Raw genomic sequence first — 22,837 nt, forward strand, 5'->3', positions numbered from 1 at the left:
AGCACCAGCACGGACACAAATAGGCTTGTAATGACTTAGAATAACAACTGAAGTAGGTTCTGCCTCACTACTGATTCATAACCAAAATGAAGTATTATGATGAAATCTTAGCTGCCCATCCCTCTGAGAACTTGAAAATGTCATGGTTTTGGAGGAAGAAAGGGATAGGTCAAGGATTGTCATTACTCTCATTGTCAAATAACCAGGTGTTCAAACTAAACTACAACAAACTTTTCAGCTGGCACTTTCATGGATGCTGGAAAAAGTCGGCAAAGACAGACTTCAAACATTGGTCTCAGATGTTGTCCCTATGGGAAAACAGCACACAAGGGCAAAATGAGATCATACCTGAATGACCAATTTGGCATGGTATGTCTTGCCATAAATCTTTGGAGTGAAGCCCACAGTAATGAGAGTTCCTGGGGTGCCCAGTGGCTTGAGTTCCCCAGTCTGTGGGCTGACAGAGAACTCCACATCACTCCCTGCCACAAAGTAGGCCTGAAACGCCACAGGATGCCTGTAGGCAAAGAAAGCAAAACACTTGTAACCTTTTGCTCGGCCAGCAAGAAAGAGAGAATCATATAATTTGCCAATCATGCACTATGTTTATCATAAACACATAAACAAAAATTGAATGAAAGACTAAAGGTTTGAGTTTCTCTCATGTACTCTCCATCGTGCAGGTACACATGAAATCCAGGGCTTTAACTAAGTATTCACTGACAATCGATTAATTATCAACCGCTGAATCATTGTTTTTTTTTTAATAAGTGACAAGACATGCCAATGCACTGCAAATTTCAGGGTACAAAGCCTTTTATAGAAATCATGCTTTTAATTTGTCTTGTATAAATCAATCAGATTACATGGATACATTCACATAAATTAATGGCTAATAAACACAACAGATCTTTCCCCCTTCATAGATCTAAAACCATAGACTGACCAATGCCAGGCATGACATGAGTGGTGAGCTTACCTTGCCTGACTGGTAAGCCTGAAACCAACTAAGGCTTCCTTGTTGAGACCTGCAGACTCAATGGTGATCACATCATCCACTGTCGGCTCGGTGGAGACAAAGCCCAGAGGGAAACGCCACACGCCACCAGTAGTTGCCTTCACACATAGCTGAACATTGTGCCTTCATCATAATGACACACATGAAAATATGATGTTTGAGACAGTGCTTCAAAGATATAATGATCATATACCTCTGCCACTCACGTTTATCATGTACATACAGGTACTTAAAGATGCGCAAACTGAACGTGGCTCTAAGAAATATAGTGTACTCGCAACTTTGTTTCACCCCAAATCAATTTGAATACATTTCAAAGAAGTAGTTAAAAAAATAAGGAAATTGCTTCTATGAATACAATGCATACATATATGTGTGTCTCATACGATCCCTCATGTTACATCAGATTTTATTGAACCACTAATACTCAACAATTGGATATCACATGAAAGTTGAGAGGCATTAAGCATAATTTTTGTTGTGTTTACTATTCACCTCATGGTCTTGAAGGGTGCATAGACGACATTGAAAACCAGGGTGACATTGCCAGAGAGTTTCTCCCTCCGCTTGCGGATGAGCTGCAGGGAGACAGCATTCTCTAGCTGGATCCTGGCCTCATTGCTGGGGTAAATCAACTCATAGCTGAACTCATTGGCCAGGGTGTTGCCTGCATCAGGGACAATATATATGGTATGTGGAGAGAGCCCTTTGATTCGATTTTGATATGATTTGATTTATTTACTCTCTGTATGACATTGCTTACAATTCCTTATTTTTAGCAATATCACAAAAACATCATAAGATATACAAATATGGTAGTACAGTTATTTTGCACAATTTCAACAATTTTCATCACTCATAGACACATCTGTAATACAGATGCATACAAATTTCTGACAACGCATCTTGTTATTGCTGTTGTGTTAGTCATTTGACACATTGACAAACGGCTCAATGCAGCACTTCAGACTCATGACAAAAGGTGTGGGCTGGTACAGAAAGGATGTTGCAACTGCTGGAGCTAAATCTCTAAACCATTAAGGACGAAAAGTTAACCCATCCTGCAACTTACCATCTAATTATGTATTATGTATTAGCATAGGAATGGCTGTGTCACGATAGGGTCATGATAGTCATGATGACAAGACTAATGAGGCAAAAATGGAGGAAGAAAAGGAAATGAGGAAAAAAAGACAGCAAAAAACCTTCATGAAAACCGATACATTTGAAGTCAAAGATATAGATAGAGAACTGACAAAACTGGGAAAGACATATACATTGAAGATAGTTGTAGGAAAGAGGAATGAATAATATTTGGATACCCACCTTCTCCGACAACCACACCATCATCATCCAAGCTGGGCTGAGCACCCTTTGGTGTGATAGCTCGTGTTTTCACCATGTGGTAGCTACTGGCTGCACTAGGTACAGCACCTGTCAGTGAGACCTCAAGGCGCTCCTCAATGCGACTTCTGGCCTGGCAGCTGACCAAGGCACCTTGGTCTACCCTAGGCTGGGTCTCCGGGATGCCCTTGATGGGGTAGATCCAGCGAATGTCACGCAGCCCGCCATTCTTATCACGCCTATCTGCCATTCTGTTTTGAGAGACCACAATTTGATGAGTAAATATACCAAACCGAGTACAATTTCCAAAGGGTTTGAGGTGAACTAGAATAATTTACATGTGCATTGATTAGCTAGTAATGGCTTTATGTTATTGGTGATGTTTTATCCATCTGTACTAGTTGATTTCACTATCTTCTTATTGTCAATCTCTTTGACTTGGCTTAATTTGACATCTTTTTCTTTTCTCTTTTTTTTTTGTATAATTATAAATCAAATGTCACACAGCTTCATCCCATAAGTATATTATTTGCCCTTGCGTTTTATGACATTCAATTAGCTTTGCGACAACTTCTGTCCTTGACTATATTTACATATTCCTTACAAGTTGAAATGGAAAGAGTTTGGTGATTAAAATGCACAAGTAGGTCATTATCCTGGTTTCACTCTCTTCTGTCACCTTACACTCCTTATTCCAGCATACAGTGTTGGCTTTGTGGTTAGTTTTCATTAGCCATTACTTGCCATTAATGGATCAGCTCTTCTTCCAAATTATACTTAAACAACTTTCAGAATCAAAGCAACTTTTGATTTCTGTAATAACAAGTTGATACTGGAGAAACAAATTATGTCTTCTCTTCATACTACTGTTGATATGAGTAAGTCAAAAATCACTTCATTCTCTGCTCTTAAAAGAATGAATGAGACATACATTGTAATAAAGAAATATCTGTCATTATTTTCTGTTGTTTCCATGTCCCCTACAAATACAATACACCCCCCCCCCCCAAAAAAAAACAACAAAACTAAATATATCGCTACGGCGACTGATATGCCTCTGCCATAATGCATGGTTCTCCTAATAGGTCTATAGTACAATGTCTTGACAACGTGTGATGACAGTTTCACACAATTGGCAAAATATTAAAATGACAGGTTTGACACAAATGTGCTGAATGTTCACTTTCCTAGAACTAGGTTCAATTGGATGAATGATTAAAATGTCAGAGTGCAGGTATTTGGGGAACTGATGATTTTTACTTGACTTTTGACCCTTTTATAAGTTTATGCATTGAGTAATTTTCAAGGTATTGCAAAAAAGTATAATTTCAGTACCAAATGGGAAAATAGCATTATCTAAACCTGGCCTTTGACATTTGACCTCACAGTTCCAAAGAGAATCACTGTTAGGTTGAACATGCATAAATATGTAAGTTTCAAGATGATACCTTGAGTTACTTTAGAGATATGGAGGAAAAAGTGCAATTCAGCACTTTCACTTGACCTTTGACCTTTGACCTTTTGGCAAGAAACTTCCCACAGAATATATATTGGGTAATACATGTATACATCAAGTTAAAAAAAAAAAAACCTTCAGGCATTGCATAAATATGAGGAAAGTAGTGATATTTTGAGGAGTTGACCTTGACCTTTGACCCTCTGAACCATGACCCCCAATTTCCCTAGATAATCACTGCCCATTGGAACAAGCATATATACTAAGTTCCATGAAGATACCTTGAACCATTTGCGAGATATGGAGAAAAACATGAATTTTCAACCTTTTTTTTTCAAAAAATAATCTGACCTTTGACCTTTGACCCTGTGACCCTAAAATCCAAACAAAGTATTATCCCCCCAGGATATACCCTCATACCAAGTTTGATGTAAAACCACCACACAGTTCTTGAGATATCGACAAAAACAAAACGGGACGGACGGACGGACGGACGACCCGAAAACAATGAAGTGGCCGGAGGCATAAAAGAAAAAATCTGACAAATCTTAACTGGCTCACCTTCTTGCTGCGGGATGGTCAGGGTCAGAAGCAGGCAGGTAATCCCAGCTGCCACCATTCTCTCTTCGGATGGACAACAAACACATGGCTTCATGCAGACTCATTCTGTCAGGGGCAAAGGTCACCGGAATGTCCAGAGTGGCCTTGGGCCCCAGCTGAATGGCAACCGTTCGCTTCAGCAGTAGACAGAAAGCAGAGTCCGTCTGGATGCGGTTCCGGTCCAGTCGTCCCTGGGCCTTCTCTGCCAGCTCAGTGTTATCTGCAACCAAATTGGGAGGGTTGTGAGCATGAAATACTGAACATTTGTCTTGAAATATCTTGCATGTCTAGTCTGCATTATCATAACACAGCATGGTCAGCTAAACACTTCTGCATAGTGAACAGACAGAATGACGGAAAGCTATACATCAATTTGTGTCTTACCAGTGAGCACCACGTCTACCAGGACATTTTCTGCTGTTGGATTCCTGAAGGGAATGATAAGGGATGTGTTTGAACCCAGAGTAGCACTGACGCTGACTGGGTCCAGAGGGGTTGGGGTGAGCCCTGTTCCAGATGCCACGAATACCCAGTCACCAAGCTGAATGGAGGATGATAAGACAGCATTTAAACACCTTTAAAACATGTACTTCATTTAAGAGATTTCTGCATACTATCATAACTAATATACTTTCCTCTGACAGATACATGTAACGTGCCGTGTGATGATTTCTGTCATTCATCACTCCCACAACCATACTATTAAATGAAAAGCAGCATTCTATGAACAATTATTGCCACTTTGAAAATGAGAATATTGTCTCCATATTGAACTTAAGACAAATATGATAGAAAAGATATGTCCACCTCCTCTTCCTCCTCCTCCTCCTCCTCATCATCATCATCATCATTCCCTTCAACATCTTGTAATAGTGAAAACAAACAAAAAATAACTAATGTGACTTTATAATCAATCTCTCCCATACCTGTTCACACTTGAAAGTTAACTTGGCTGTGTGATTGGCCTGACCCAAAGCTGATGGCATGAATTGAAGAGGGACATCTTCAGTGGAGTGAGGTGCTAGGATGATCTGTGAAGAGATCAAAGACACATAAAACTCAAGATAAAGACACAACACTTAAAACATATAATTTCGTATTTGGCCTCTTTGACAGAAACTATTTCCAAGCCTAGGATTCTTGTTTATGTTCCTCATCAGTTCGAGATTATGGTGCTTACTGGGTGATAATAACAGACATTTACAATTCCCATTAAAATCCCTGACTGATTTCACTGTGGTTTTAAAGCATTTACCATTGAAGCACATACACCACATTGAGTCCTCATTGATATGACATTATCAAACACTAGTACAGTGGAAACTCGATATAACGAGATGGTCGGGACCGAGTCGTTTTCCTCGTTATAGCCGATATCTCGTTATATCAGTACGCATAAAAGAAAGCATAACATAAAGACATTAATTTGCACATGTGGGACTACCCATCACCTTTCAATAAATACTGATAACTTGGTAATGTGTGTGAGGTAATTACTCACCTTTATGGGTTAAGAAGATGTTTTTTCGCCTATGAAATCCGATATCAAGAATGTTTTTCTTATTAATAGTAGATGTTTGAATTTGTAAATCTATATAGCTTGCGATTGTGTGAAGATCGTCTGTGGATTGGTATATACTATAAGTGTGGTTATGGTATGGGTGTGTTTTGTGTGTCGAAAGCTTGAATATGGTCTGCACAATGCTGTGTGTGTGTGTGACACATTCTGTATGTACATTATGACTGCGTGTGTGTGAAGATGGGGAATTCCCTACGTAGAAAGCCAATCACAGCATCAGATTGCCTCACACTTGCTAAACGTCATGATGATGTCATGTATACGGCCGTCCCACCACATTTTCTGCATGTATCAGTGCGCACATACACACATATACACGTACAACATGCGGTGCTAGCTGTAGAGTGAACTGAAGAAAATATGTGTGTACAAGACAGTTTTTGGCGCATCGAGCTTTACAATCTCGGAACATGATAGCACAGGCAAAGTAAAGCTTTACCCGAAGACATTTTGCTTTACCTCGCTATAAAAGGTTTGATTGGCTATGTTTTTCTTTGTTTGGAAATCACAAAATTAATCTTGTTATAGCAGTTATTTCGTTATAGCCGATCTCGCTATAAGAGTAGCATTTTACATAGACTTGTGTGGAAGGAAATTTGGGACCGGGAAAATTTCCTCGTAATAACCGATATCTCGTTATAGCAGTGTTCGTTATACCGAGTTTCCCCTGTAGCTGTTATTTTCAGAACAGATGCCACATTTTATCACACGGTATACATAGGTCAGCTTTACTTACGTTGAGAAATATGAATGATTAATTATTATGGCTGTCACATAAGTACTGTAAAAGTGGAAATTTTCGCGCATTTTGTGCAGCCAGAAACTGGCGCGAAAATAAAAGCATGCGAATATATTTGCTTGCCATGAGTTCCTGTGCGTGATGTCTCGATTCCGCGGAATTAAAAACACGCGAACCTCTTCTTACCCGGCCAAGCGCGAAAAATTAGTCGTGAGAAATATCCACTTTTATAGTAGTCACTTACTGCAAAGTTTATCAAAAGTAACCAATAGTCATTCAATTGTCTGGTCACATGATAAATAAGAAAATATATGACACATATAACTACATAGTAGAATGGATTTGGTGTTGAACATTTCATCACCAGCCATATCGTGGGATTCTAACCTTTCTGTCACAGTCCACTTCCAGCGTGAAGTTCTCTGGGTTGGAACAAGCTGGGCTGAGCTCAAGGGTTTCCTCTGTGGGATTGCTGAGGGGGATGAACTGGCGGCTCCATTTACCAAGCTCACACTCCATGTGGGGCAAAGTGGTCGGGGCAGGTGTCTCAGCAGTCAGGTTCAGGGAGTACCAGAATTCCCCTACTGTCTCATTCTGGAAGATTAGGCTGTGGGATGGCAGAATTACCAAGAAACAAAGCTGGGTTAGAGGGGGGCAGGGCACATAGACATCTACTAACAGCGTAAACTCCATTACAAGCATTCTCTCTCTCTCTGTCACTTCACATATTTCAGTACAATGTAATCTGAATACCATAAAAAATGGATGCATTTGTAACCTTCACTTGATAGATTTAATGAAACCTTATTCTAAAATTAAAATTTTTGCATAGGTACTGAGCAAAAGCAAAGAAGAGGAAGTGTATGCATTGATGACTGGTCATCCAGCAATGTCCCTACAGGTCATGAAAGCATGCTACATTGTGTTGACAAGTAGATTCAACAATGCTGGCCAGGGCAGCTTAAATCATAGGAGCTGCAAAATTCTACTTGTCTCTTATTCAGGCTTTATTATAGAATCTCACTTCTGGACCGGTGTGCTCACCTTCCTGTAGATTTACCAACGATGGCTGGAGCAAAGACAAGTTGGTAGTACTTCTTCTGGGCTGGCTTGAGGGTGACAGTAGGCTCTCCTCTCAGCCCATCTCCCTCAATGGAGACATCAAATGTCAGCTCCTCCTTGGTAGGGTTGAAGATCTCTACCTCCATGAGGGAGGCAGACTGGGCCGCACAAGTGATACCAATGACCCTCTCAGGTGGAGGAGGTGTGGCTTTCACCTCCAGAGAGAACCACACCCGGTAACCAAGGGTCTCCTCTCGCACCCTGCTGCCTGTTTGCTGGGATGACCCCACACTGCTCACAGAGGACTTGCCACTGATGGGACGGCGCCCTGCATCAGCATCTGGCTGGTCAGAGCTCATATCACTGTCCTCATCAGCATTTCTGTACATCACAAAGAAAACACACTATGTTGGTATACATGCTTATTCCCTTTTTATTCTCCAGAATTTTTAGTCAAACCTAAAATAGATAACATGTCAAAATTAATCATTGAATTCACTGCAGGATTTGACTCTTGATTATTTCATGTGATTGACAGAGATATAGCACAACGAATCACATCATCTTGTTTAGCTGACACCTAATTTGGAATAATGACAGATGACAAGGAATCAATCAAACCAATCATTTGGCAATATAACTTCATTAAACCACAGGTTTAGAGGAAATGGAACACATCAAATAAGGTTCGGGAAATTGGAAAAGCCTTTTGAGAAATTAATATAAATAAAATGGCGAATAAAAGTACAAACTATGTCATGAGCTGTAAAGAAATGTGGTACACTTATACACAACAAATTTGTTGAGGATAGAGTTGAAAAATTGTAACAAACCTTAAATTCTGAGAGCTTCCGGCTATGAAGGACAAGATGCCTTCAAATTTGCCTCGTTTCCATGGTGATGCCACAATGGCATACTCTTCTTCTTTGCTGGGGAGGACTGTGACAGCTGCAGGCCCAGTGATGATGGGAAGATCACTCGCAGCCTTGTACACCATCTTCTTGCTTGTTACATTAGGAACACGGATAAGGCGCTTAACCCTGGTTGGTGTGATAGAAGGAAAATAGAGCACATAAATATATAAATACATAATAATATATTGACATTTCAATTAAAGTTTAATTTTGCATATTCAGTTTCCCAGTGTTTGAATGGAAGTAAAATGATATGCGGCATTCTGAATGGAGAATGCTGAAATTAGAAAGCCCCTCAACAAATCATGCATGTATGAAAGACATGCTATATTCAGAATGGGGACAAGATTATCATGATTGTAATGATGAAAATTTTCACACGGGTGGAGATGACAATAAAAAAAAATAATGATGATACAGATGACTATGATTATGGTGGTGATAGTGCTGATAGTGCCAATACCAATATAGCAAAATGATAATGATAATAATGAGAATAACGATAATCATGACACTTATCATACATGAATTCACTGATGATCATGACAATATTGATGATACTGAAAAATTGTGGGAATTAAAACTTACTTTTGCCTTGCTTGACATTCAATGACCACATGATCTAGAGCTAGAGGTTTTTGGCCCTCTCCCTTCAGGTTGAAATAGTGCTCTGTGCCATCATCTGTGTTCTGCATCATTAGTTTGCCCTGTGGGACAGACAAAACAAAGGCCATTAACAGAAAGACAAGACTTCCTAGGTCGTGATGATTCCACTCTCCCAAAGTCTGAAAGGGGGATACAAGTTCAAGAATCATTCCTGTAAAAAATCTCTCTCATTTTAGCTTTCCAGTGATACACTGCTTAACTGAGATTGAAAAGTAATTCACACAAATAATTCTGGATACCCCAAACAAAAAGAAAGAACAAACAAACAAAAATCTAAAAGCTCTGCCAATTCTTTTTTTTTTAACCTCATGCAATTTCCAACAACTGGCAATTATGTCATACTGGTACAAAGACATAATACAACTCAACTTTAACAAAATTATTGTGGGTGTCTTCAAGCCATGTTGAAAAGAGAAACTATGGTTAGCAAAAGATGCATCAGAGAGATTGCTGAATAATCTACCATATATACCTACCAGAGTAGCCAAGTATTCCAGACACTGACATGCCACACAGTCAAGCTGTACTGTTGCTACTCAACTTAATGCTTGCAATTTTCAAGCTATACAAATCTAGTCTGGATGATTAAGAGGCAAGCAAACTTGAGGGAATCAAGATTCAAATGTGTCCTAATGGCTACAGTCTCTGAATGTAGGAATTGATATACCGGGAAGCCTCACATTACACTTTGAAATACCAAGACCAGTTACCACAAAATGCTTGTGAATGGTGTTCACTGAAGCTGTTCTTATATGCATAGTGGACAATCATTGCTACTTCTATACACACTCATGTGGGTCAGCATCTACAAATATACAAATACTAAACTGTGTACTAAGCAAGCCGAAGACAGAGCAAGGGAACTACTCACACCACAACACTCTGAGCCCCTTACCAAAACAAACAACACAAACATGAATGACTTGTTGGATTTGTCACTACTGAAGGCAACATGGACAATCTCAACAAGCAGCATTGACATGACTACATGTATTTCATGATTCAATTTCATGCAAGGCACTTGATTACTGTTCTACAGTGAAAATTCACAGTATCAAATTGAACTGTCACACTGTACACATCTACACAATGTAACCAGGGCATGCACGTCTTACGTACACATGTTATAGATGGCCCAAGATATTTCACTCCCCCTTTTATTTTCTGGAAATAATGAGGGGTCAAAAGAGGAGAACAAAACAAAATAGTAATACTATGTAACCTACCTTCAATCAACATCGACATTATATTTCAAGAACATAAATCAACTCACTGTCTTTCTTCCAACATTTTCCAGTAGTTGACCTTTGTATGAATACTCACACGGGTGAACAACAATGTAAGCACATCTTCACAGCATAGACTGTCTCATGCTGCCCTAGTTTGAGAGTTTTGATTGGCCTAAAGCTTGTAGAAGCATCAATGAATTTAACTATTTTCTGTGACTTTTGCAATTGATACCTGAATGTGGTTTGTATTTGATAGACAGTGGCTATATTTTAATGTGATAAGTTATAAAAAAAGAAGGGAAAAAAGTTAAAGTAAGCCTTACCACTGTGAATTTATTTATTTTATTTTCATGAATGTTTGATACTTGCAAATCAAGCCAATCATTGCCTTAAGACATGAATTGTATTATTTTTTTTCTAAATATACAAAAAATGTTTTTTTGACAATTGTTCATACCCACGAATCTGCCTAGATCTAGTGGACTCACCGTGATGAAAGATTCAAAGGTAGGTCTAAACATCAGAGGGTAGTGTGTGGTCTGCATGGCTTTGGCCAGTATAAAGGGTGGTCCATGGAAGCCTTGCCCATCAATAGAAGCCTTCAAAGGCCAGTCTACGCTAGTCTGGTTCACCTGATGGAAAAAATAGCAATGACAAATTTCTTTGATCGACTGTCAGAGGATAATTCGTAATAGAATATCATACTCATTTAATAAGGATGGTTGATTTCGTGAGAGCTGAAGCTGGTTGATGGTTGCTACAGTCTGGTATGAATTCTGTTTGTCAGTTGTCCAAAAAGTAACACATCACCATTAACAGCAACACCTGATATCTTAAGTTACATTGTTTCCCAATCAAACAGCATACAAGTCATTAGCATTGATGGAACCATGATGCGATTTCTAACACAACTGAAAATTGTCATCTTGTTCCAAAAAAAAAATAAAAAAAAAATATATAGGACCAGGCTAGATGCACATACACATGTGAACACGAAAAAACTAGAAATGTTGTCCAGAGAACTTTGTAAACAGTATATTTTGATAGGATTGATTATCCACACAAGAAACAAAGAAATTGAAGACAGAAAGCCTAGTTTGAGGCCAATCAGCCAATAAAGCTTTCATTCCAAACTGACTTACAATGGGAATGTCCTGAGACACTGATTGGTGAACAGGTGCTGTGAATTCAATCTGGGCTACGGTCCCCTCAGGGTTGACTGTGCACTCAATCTGGTAGACTCGGATGTCATTAGGAGAGCGAAGTACCACACGGCAGGGGTAGTGACCAGCCCCCTTAGGAGTGAAGCGGATGGGGAGTGGGATGACACCATCATCCATGACGACACCTGCATTGGTGTGTGATGATATGAAATGGAAGAGACAAAAGGGTAGGATATTATGATTGAATCATTAAACTTTCATTCAGATGGGAACAAAAGAAAACCATGACACACTGAAACATGTTTCCTCTTAAACATTTGGAAAAACAAGATTTGTTCTTGCACACTCTTGCTAAAGCACCATCATAAAATGACGGGTTTATGGAATCAAATGCAGACAGATATGCACAACCTTCAGAGATTGGTGCTTCTATATCTCACCTGATGACCCCACAAGTCCAGCTGCTGACCTTTCAACCCTGTGACCATTCCTCACCACATCCCCAGCTGACTTGGGCTTCTTGGCGAGGGGCGAGGGGATGAAGAAATGCACGGGAGCTTCAAAGAACTTTGAGTTGACTTCCACCGAGAAGCGCGTTCCCTCTGGCTTCTGATCCTGCTTGGTGTTGAACATGACAGCTGATTGGCTCTTGGTGATAATGTGGTCATCCGTCAGCCCCAGTGCTGCAATGGCAGCCGTGACGGAGCCACTGGCCAGGGTTCCCGTCAGCTGTCGCCGGCGAATCTCAGCATCTGACATGCGCTGCTGAGCAGCGATGACGAGGGCTCTCTCTCTGGCAGCATTGGTAGTGGGTATCATGAGCTCCTCATTGAGGACTGTATTGCTGTCACAACGCCAGTAGATGATGCGATCATCTCCTCCGTATAGGCCACGCCCACTCCCTGTAACGCATGATCATTGATTTTAATGTGATATCTTCTGCAATTACCAGAATAACACAAAATTCATTGTCTTTAAATTGAATATGGAAATAGACTTGATCTGTATTAATGATCTATGAGGAGTATGACTTTCATATCTTTATTGTAGTTACTTGGCTGAAATTTTACACTAAGGATCAAATGAGCCATAGAAACCAATGTCTAACAGCCACTTAGGACTTCAATACACAGTATAGTATCTATCATGACATTATCCCCCTAGAAGACTACACAATATAACACACATTGCAATTGCTCGAACTGTATGAATCTCATTTAATTCAATTAAACACACTATTAGTGCATTGCTCTGTGAGTAATAACACATGGACACTGTCAGATCAGTGAATCACTGCCACAACGTTATCTTAGGACAATACATGACTCTTTTTGTAGGTAGTCGGTAATTGACAAATCACATACAAAAACCTCTTGGCATTTGATGGCAAACATTGTCAAATCTCACACATGTAGTGTAATTGATACCATGACTTTATCACCTTTGACTGCGCTCAAAAGCTTCATTGTGTAGTTTATACGTTTCTGCTGCAAAAAATGCTATTTTACACTTTCCAATGCAATTCCCTGAATGTATTCCTATTGCATATCATGCATACAACCAGTGAAGTACTATATGGGGCAAATGGAAATGGCAAACAATCACTAACCAGCTGCAGCAGCACTGCTGATCCTGATGCTGTGTTTGGTAGGGACATAGGGGAGCTGGGCAGGGAGAGGCAGTGAGGCTGTAGCCTCCACTGAGTACAGGAACTCTCCAGCATGCTCACTGATGAAGAGGACGGAGCACTGCCGCCGACCCGTGTAGAAAGGCAGAAAGTCAATGGTGACGATGCCAGAGCCTTCACCCTCCAGAAAGATGGATTGCTCAAAGCAGAAGAAGGACCCAATGGAGCCACTTGTCTCCTCTGCAATTTACATGCAGGAAAAAGTGGGTGTAACTGTTTACAAAATATATCTAGATATTCACTATCAATAAAACTAAATGTATTTGACATATTTGATGCTGGGATCTTTTTATCATGGGGTGAAGGAGAATGAGCAAGTTCGTATTTCATTGTTGCCCATGGAATTTCATTGCATTTTCACAGATATGCAGTCAATTGATAATCAATAGACACTTAGCTATAAACAAATAATTTTTCATAATACAACATGCTACATTTATAAACACAAACAGAAATATCACATGAATGTTTGTGTGTATATCTGAAGTAGTTTATAGTGCAATGTATTTAGTAGTGTCATAGTGTACATGTAATCATATGAGACACTGAACATATCACAACTGCTATGGCATCAAATCTGTTTACAATGACCATCAGTCTATCATGGCCACATTACGTGTTTCTATAGAGCAGTCGTTGTAGAGAGGTTTGACTGTACTTAACAAGTTTATACTTCCATCAAAGAAACAACTTGAAAGAAAGACTACAAATTTCATCTATGCCTCAATTACTAATATGTGGGGGAAAAAAGAATATGAAGAGGAAAAAAAATCATAAAACGGACAAAGAATATGCAAGGACTCACGCTCCAGCAAGTCTAGGTCTGAAGTGTGTTCTTCCACTTTTGGTGGGGAAGGTGTTCGCTCCTTCTTCTGTCCATGATCGGTCTTGGAGCGAATCTTCTTGGGGGCACCCTTGCTGTTCTTCAGGAGTCCCTTCTGCTTGGTGTCACTGCCAGGGAAGGGTGTCTTGGCCTCTACTAGGACAATGCGGAACTCCCCAGACTCCTTGAATGGATTAACGACAGCCAGGTCCACTTTCTGTAGCTCAAAACATGGTGACTCACACTTTATGGTAGCCTGCAGGAGAAAAGTAGCAGAGATTTCATTTAGCTTGATGTCACCAGCCAGATTATCCTGCTACCATACATAAACTCTGCATGACATATCTGAAGACAAATAAGCAAATATGACATAACAGGAAATAGTTAATACAATGGGAAACTTTTCTGTTTTTGATGTTTATGTCCCCAGTACACATGAGAATAACTTCTAGATTCTTGTAACTTGTGGAACAAAAGTGGTTAAAGGTACAAGAATTCATGTCTATGAATGCAATGTAAATAGCAACCCCATTTCAACTCACAGTGGGTGATATGTTGTCAATGGAGGTGCGCAGGTTGAACACCAGGGTGGTGCCACAGCCAGCCCCAGTCCGACGCCCAACGAGAACCAGGACAGCTTCAGCCGGTCGCAGGAAGCGGCTGGTGAATTCTATGGGAAGGTCCTGTTTGCCCTTGGGCTGGATGAGCACCTGGCTGCCCCGAGGTAAGATAAAGTCCCGCGCATCACGACCGGCAACCATGGCATGGTAGGTCAGTGGCTTGTTGCTAGGGTTGGTGAGCCGCACCTGAAACAGATTACAGCATCAAACACACTCTCATAGTGATCTCTTTAATATAAATTTTACTAACAAGCAAATGAACTTTACAATAGTCGTTCAAGACCAATGCAAAGCAAACCCATAACAAGGAAAAGTAGAAATTACGCGGTGCGTAATATATGTCCCCGCCGGAAGTAGCATTTAGTAGCAAAATGTACAATATAGGTAAAAAGATGAAGGTCAAAGGTCAAAGAAGTCAAAGGTCAAAATTCTATGTAGAAGTTTTGAAGCCCTCACCTAGTGCCATCACATAAAGCAAACGGAATCGAAATCGGGTTAGAAATGGCGAAGGAGTAGCATTTTGTAGCCAATGTACAATATAGGTAAAAAAATCAAGGTCAAAGGTCAAAGAAGTCAAAGGTCAAAATTCTGTGTAGAAGTTTTGAAGCCCTCACCTAGTGCCATCACTTAAAGCAAACGGAATTGAAATCGAGTTACAAATGGCAAAGGAGTAGCATTTTGTAGCAAAATGTACAATATAGGTCAAAAATCAAGGTCAAAGGTCAAAGAAGTCAAAGGTCAAAATTCTGTGTAGAAGTTTTGAAGCCCTCACCTAGTGCCATCACATAAAGCAAACGGAATCAAAATCGAGTTAGAAATGGCGAAGGAGTAGCATTTTGTAGGCAATGTACAATATAGGTCAAAAATCAAGGTCAAAGGTCAAAATTCTGTGTAGAAGTTTTGAAGCCCTCACCTAGTGCCATCACTTAAAGCAAACGGAATTGAAATCGGGTTACAAATGGCGAAGGAGTAGCATTTTGTAGCAAAATGTACAATATAGGTAAAAAATCAAGGTCAAAGGTCAAAGAAGTCAAAGGTCAAAATTCTGTGTAGAAGTTTTGAAGCCCTCACCTAGTGCCATCATATAAAGCAAACGGAATCAAAATCGGGTTAGAAATGGCGAAGGAGTAGCATTTTGAAGCAAAATGTACAATATAGGTCAAAGGTCAAGGTCAAAGGTCACAATTGAAATTCTGTATAGAAGTTTCAAAGCTCCCATGTAGTGCTATCATATAAAGCAAACAGAATCAAAATCGGGTTAGAAATGGCGAAGGACTAGCATTTTGAACATTTTGATCACACACGGACGCACACACGGACGGACGGACACACGGACGGACACACACACGTACGGAGCCCGTTTCATAGTCCCCTGCTCGAACTCGTTCGGCGGGGACAAAAACCTCTCTATATTGTCGCCAGTGAAATTGAAAAAAACAAACAAAAAACAACCAATTCATCAACACATCAACATGAGATTTACCAGACATATGTAATAATGCAAATAAAGAAAAAAAAATACTGGGAAATAAAATAAGGATAAATGCATTTCAAATGAGTTAAAGAAGTGTTGATGTGAGAGTTTGGCTTCATTTCAGATTCCAGCTTACCTGTCTTGCCACTGTAGCATGTAGGGATCCCGTGAACTCAACAGATGTCTTGGGCATGTATTGGGGCAATCTCTGGTAGAGGTGTTGACACAGCAGCATGAGAGATATGGGGTTGGGATCTGTGATGTCAATAGCCTGAAACACACATGGAAACAAGATCACAACATATCATCAAGGATACCATGCTGTATACCACTTCAGATTAATGGTGTGCAGCACAACAGAAAATAACTGTAACACGTCATCATTATCATTATCATCATTACACTTCAACTACCCATTTACGACTGCTAAAAACGAAAAATAATCCTTTTTTTATTAATGAAGTGATGCATTCATCATATTTCCTCATCATGCAGATAATGTATGGCAACTCAAAAGCTAGTTCAAAATTTGCTCATTTGCTGACTGAGTCCGGATGACATGTACAAATCATACATTTGGGTTGAATGAAGCAAGCTTAAGAACAACAACAAAAGCTCATTGAAGGGCTCTACGGCCATAAAATAGTCATTACTGTGAATGCAATAGCAGAAATGACTGAGTACTAAGTGGAACTAGCTCAAGGTGCACTGAAGAAACAATGACATTATGCCTTTGATGAGTCTGAACCCTATGGTATATGAGCATTTGTACCACCAAAGGCCACCGCACACTGTACAACTTTCAGTCACACGACTGACTGACGCGTGTGACGGAAAGTCGTATAGTGTGTGGTGGCCTTTGGCTAGATAAATCACAGGCAGTTGTCAGCACTGAAGTTCATAAAAACTGATTAAGAGAAAAACAAAATAAGTGACAAATTTGCATTCAAGTTCTCTCTCTTTCTCCAAAAGAGAAAAACAGAACAAATTGTGTCTGAGGATCACTGTTTTGATTGTGTAAAATACCAAAATTGTAATCTGAAAATAAGAACTAGGAGAGTCATAGTGATTCTAGATACAGTTGTGTATACCATGCTGGTCTGGAAATATTAGAAACACAATATCAGTGGCAGAAGAAAAAAAAAAATGCAAGCTTATCAAATAGGCAATGTCTACACATGAGACAATGAGTGCACATGTGTAAAATGAGAAAGTCACCCGTCATTGTAGGCCCTCAAAAATTCAGTCAACATCTCACAATTAGTGAATAATCTCTAACAGACATTGCATATTGAAAACTCCTCAAGAATGTGAAAGCTCACATGTAACATACCATCTACATGATAAGATTATTGCTCACCTGAATGTCATAATCCAATCCAATGAATCTGAATGCAGTGACCACTTTGAGAGCATTGTGAAGGCACTGCTCAGCTGTAGATGGGTGTGTGTACATACCCTGCAGGTGGGTCTTGATCTGCAGAAGGGAGAGAAATATTGTATATTCAACAAAACATCATGATATAATAATACGGACAACAGCAGAGCTAAAAGTGGGTGAGTGGGAAACCAAAGCAGGTACTCTTTTAGCCTCTACAAAAAGTGTATCTAGGAAATAATTTCAAGCATTATGAGAAGGAAGAAACATATTTAGGGTGAGAAGTATGCATTACTTTTTATTTATACTGCAGTTATAGGGTTAAGACACTCAGTGAGCTACAATGCCTTGTCACTTTGAAAGAGGAAGCAACAAAGAAAGCACAAACAACATGTGGCATGCTTTAGGTAGTGCTATCTGGATGTGTACAGATATATCATTCCAATGACAGTACAAAGGTATGTTTTGAGGGAAAATGTTACATGTGCCAATTTATCCTCTAAATGTTGCCAAAATCATACTGTGATTCTGGAAGTAAGAGAATTGGCGTGTAGAATCTACTCACCAAAAATGGCACGTGTGCAGCCAGGACTGCAGCTAAGACAAGGCCATCCAGAAGATCATAATCAAAGTTGACCACCCAGCGGGATGGAGGAACACCACCTGTCAGACAGAAATATGTGTGATCAAACACCAGTAAGATATCTTGGTTTACAACGATAGCTGCATTTTGATATAAAAGCATTTGGTTCTCTTAGAATTTGTTTGAAAATGACTTCATGAGAATGAGTATATAAAGCCAAAACAATGGCTCATTTACATTCCTATTTTATTCTGTTTTATTCCCATTTCTGTGTTCTTTCAACACTACTGTACATTCTAAAATGGGTCATGGAATTCTTGCAATTTGATTGTTCACTGACTGCATGCATTTTTTTTTTTAGTCATGCCATTTTCCATAATCATGCATCCAATAATTCCCAGATGCATAATTTTTCCATGCATCCAGTAAACCACATTCAGCACACAGTTCAGACAATTATTTTCATGAATTTTTGACCCATTTTATAACAGATGACTCACGCAGGATTTTAATTGTGGGTGAGTAGCAATTGTGTACACATAGTAACTCTACATTTTCCAGACCTACTCAGTTACTCCTCATGGGTTCAAACAATTCAGAGGTACAAATGTACTTTGTGCACACAATTCCTACCAACTCACTCAAACCTGTGAGTCATTTGTGCATTGTAAATCATCAAGACATTAAGATTAACACAAGTGAAGTTTCTACACTGCAGTTGCCTTACAATATCATTTAAGAGCATATCATTTCTTACTCCAACTCCAACCTGTCACAGAAGACAGTTATCTGGCAATTTGATAGAATATCTAACATTTTATTAGTGATGGCCATGATGATATGAGCTACTGTATGAAACTCATGGATTTGTCAAACATCCTTCCAAGAAATTCTGTACTTTCGTATTTCTCAAAGAACTGCACCAATTTTTGTAGCAAAAATGCATGCAAGTTTCTAAACGACCTGTGAAGATGAAATAAACAGCAAGCAACACATTGTTGCAACACAACTTTGATCCTACAGCAGCCAAGATATGAAAGTACATAAGAAGTACTCAAACTAAGACATGTATTTAACACTCATTGACTACAAGCCAAAACAACTCTGCGAAGTAGTAATTCGGGAAGATGTTGGGATGAAGCAAGCAGAGTAAGGGCACAAAACAGACTCTCTCTCGCACATCAAGTCAGTTAATTGTGTGCACTATAGGAAAACAATTATGGGCAATTTTCCCTATTGCCTAGGGATACTGAAGGCAATAAAGAACTCCAGAATATGCAGGACTAGCTCTACTACAGAAGCACATCTTGAAGCCGTAGACTGCCACATAGTTCATTATTTCTAAACAGACTATTTACATCAATCCTACACCTGCTATTTCTACACTACACATAACACAAAAACATACAAAACAGGAGACTGAGGGCCCATTTCCTCATACAAGGTAAGAAAGTATCGTCGGGTGCCCGTGCATTGGCCGCTAACGCAATACAATTTGTATTGCGTTAGCGGCCTATGCACGGGCACCCGACGGTATGAAAGACGGCTAGCATTAAAGCAAGACTATGTCCCTTGCCAATTTCACATTACTGAGAGCATCACCAGGACCAAGAATTGAAAGCTGACTGGAACATCGGTCATGTGATGAGCCATCATGATCCAGATCTCATTTTTTTTTTTAACTCTCTCTCTCTCTCTCTTCGTTACAAGTAAACATGTGCACACATTTATGTATGTATGCGTGTATATTTGGATGTACCATATATATGGATGAATTTGTATGTGCATCTATTTGTATGAATGTATGCATGTATGTACGAATGTATGTAAGGACATTATCCCCTTTTTTTTAAATCCCCCTTTTCCCCCTCTAAACATAACTTTTTTGCCGGTATGTGTATGCATATCTCTATTTGTTAATTATCGTTTTGCTCATTCTAATGTATATATGCTTATGATTTAAATCCTGATTTATTCTGTGTTATGTTCTATTGGAAGAAAAAATGAAAATGAAAATAAATGAATTGAAATGAATGTGTGTCTGTCTGTATATGTATGTATTTATGTATGTATAAACATTTGCATATGTCCATGTATAACATGAATCTAATAATTATCGCTGTAAAATGATTGCTTAATACACCCCATCAATTTATACTGAAAAAAAACCCCAACAACAATGTTCCAATGTTGCTGCTGAAAAATCCTCTGCAAGCTGTTACTGGGATGCAGTCACAAAGCATGGTCAAACCCTCCACCGCCATATCAACAACATCAATCTCTTATTGTTACGTATTGTAGAGTAAATAATGTGGATCGACAACACAGGTTTTTAATCGATTAGCACAGAGTACAGTGGGGGGGGGGGGGGGGGGGGGGTCAAGATACAAAAGTATTATATGCAATATATATCTGTATACCCCTTACAAAAAAAAATTGTATGGTACATGTATGGTATGGCTCTATGGTGTATGGTAAATCTATGGTACAACTCTATGGTAGATGATTGCTCTATGGTATACCATATAGTGTAAACATATGGTGGGAATATTGCATATATGGTACATCTGTATGGTAGATGCTTGGTCTATGGTATACCATATGGTGTAGGTACATGGTGAGTAGACTGCATATGGTACATCTCTATGGTAGATGCATGTTCTATGGTATACCACATGGTGCAAATTTATGGTGAATAAAGTGCATATGGTACATCTGTATGGTACATGCTTGTTCTATGGTATACCATATGGTGTAGATACAAGGTGAGTAGACTGCATATGGTACATCTCTATGGTAGATGCATGTTCTATGGTATACCACATGGTGCAAATTTATGGTGAATAAAGTGCATATGGTACATCTGTATGGTACATGCTTGTTCTATGGTATACCATATGGTGTAGATACAAGGTGAGTAGACTGCATATGGTACATCTCTATGGTAGATGCATGTTCTATGGTATACCACATGGTGCAAATTTATGGTGAATGAAGTGCATATGGTACATCTGTATGGTAGATATGCGTCCTATGGTATACCATATGGTGTAGATACAAGGTGAGTAGACTGCATATGGTACATCTCTATGGTAGATGCATGTTCTATGGTATACCACATGGTGCAAATTTATGGTGAATAAAGTGCATATGGTACATCTGTATGGTAGATATGCGTTCTATGGTATACCATATGGTGTAGATACAAGGTGAGTAGACTGCATATGGTACATCTCTATGGTAGATGCATGTTCTATGGTATACCACATGGTGCAAATTTATGGTGAATAAAGTGCATATGGTACATCTGTATGGGAGATATGCGTTCTATGGTATACCAAATGGTGTAAATATATGGTGAGTAGAATGAATATCGTAGATGCTTGTTCTATGGTATACCACATGGTGTAAATTTATAGTGCATCATGGAATGCATATATGGTACATCTGTATGGTAGATGCTTGTTCTATGGTATACCACATGGTGTAAATGATGGCGAGTAGAATTATAGAATGAATATGGTACATCTGTATGGTAGATGCCTGTTCTATGGTATACCACATAGTGTTAATCATGCTGAGTAGAATAAATATGGTACATTTGTATGACAGGTGCTTGTTCTATGTTGATATCACATATGGTGTTCGTTTGTATATATTATGGTGAGTAGATCGCGTATGGAACATCTGTATGGTAGATGCTTGTTCTACAATATACCGTATGGTGTAGAATATGGTGAATAGATTGTATATGGTACATACAGACATTTCTGTTATCTAATACTTCTCTATGCAGCTCATATATTAAGATATTTTTTATTGTGTTACATTTTTTATGACTCGGTTTTTGTTTTCATACAGGTAATTAACCATGTGAACAAAATATGGCTGTTAAGTATTAGTGGGGTGGCTTAGTGAAATTATCGTGACACGGCGGACAAAAGCATGATTTTTTCACCAAAGGTACTTCATGATGTACCTTCTCAAAAAATAGGGTGCTCCAAGAAAATTGATGCTGGGAAGGAGGTCAGAGGTCAAAGGTCAATGACCTTTATTTGTGAAATAGGTTTTTTGGCTATTTCTCAGGTCAGGAATATCCAATCTGGATAAAACTTGGCAGGAAGAATATTGAGAACAAGTAAAATATTTTGATTGAATTTGGGGTGAATTTTCCAAAGGTCAAAGGTCAAAGGTCAATGAACTTTTTCTAAAAATCATGTTTTTGTTTATTTCTCCAGGTAGGAAGATTCAATTTTCACAAAATTTGATATGAACGTTATATAGAAGGTACCAAGAGTATAAACCAGGGGTCAAATATAATTGTTGATTTGTGCGTTGCCATGGCAACCCAAAACGAGGGTTTTTGATTGAAGTTAGTTACAGGAGGCTATTTTCCAGTTTGGAAGAGATTCCATTTGAATAGGTACAACTGATCAACGGGATGTATAGAGGTTTGAAATACTTTTCATTAGTGTTAAGTGGTATGTTGCCATGGCAACTAC

The 22,837-nt window shown here is 39.1% G+C and overlaps 1 protein-coding gene across 1 annotated transcript in view; it reads right to left on the reverse strand.

Moving 5' to 3' along the window:
* LOC139739147 (cilia- and flagella-associated protein 47-like) overlaps positions 1-22,837 on the reverse strand; it is a 105,770-nt gene that overhangs the window by 539 nt on the left and 82,394 nt on the right. Inside the window, exons 30-49 of the mRNA XM_071649764.1 lie at positions 18,318-18,415; positions 17,735-17,851; positions 16,511-16,645; positions 14,823-15,086; positions 14,263-14,536; positions 13,380-13,637; positions 12,211-12,672; positions 11,750-11,955; positions 11,096-11,239; positions 9,301-9,419; positions 8,632-8,838; positions 7,781-8,179; positions 7,124-7,343; positions 5,345-5,449; positions 4,803-4,959; positions 4,380-4,638; positions 2,345-2,613; positions 1,514-1,685; positions 980-1,141; positions 349-517 (exon numbers count right to left, since the gene is read on the reverse strand). Coding sequence (XP_071505865.1) covers positions 349-517; positions 980-1,141; positions 1,514-1,685; positions 2,345-2,613; positions 4,380-4,638; positions 4,803-4,959; positions 5,345-5,449; positions 7,124-7,343; positions 7,781-8,179; positions 8,632-8,838; positions 9,301-9,419; positions 11,096-11,239; positions 11,750-11,955; positions 12,211-12,672; positions 13,380-13,637; positions 14,263-14,536; positions 14,823-15,086; positions 16,511-16,645; positions 17,735-17,851; positions 18,318-18,415 — 4,196 coding nt within the window. The remainder of the gene's footprint in view (positions 1-348; positions 518-979; positions 1,142-1,513; positions 1,686-2,344; positions 2,614-4,379; positions 4,639-4,802; positions 4,960-5,344; positions 5,450-7,123; positions 7,344-7,780; positions 8,180-8,631; positions 8,839-9,300; positions 9,420-11,095; positions 11,240-11,749; positions 11,956-12,210; positions 12,673-13,379; positions 13,638-14,262; positions 14,537-14,822; positions 15,087-16,510; positions 16,646-17,734; positions 17,852-18,317; positions 18,416-22,837) is intronic.

This window comes from Diadema antillarum, unplaced genomic scaffold, assembly GCF_040938485.1.
Source record: "Diadema antillarum isolate AM-2024a unplaced genomic scaffold, OU_Dant_1.0 seq00000783_RagTag, whole genome shotgun sequence".
NCBI lineage: Eukaryota > Metazoa > Echinodermata > Echinoidea > Diadematoida > Diadematidae > Diadema > Diadema antillarum.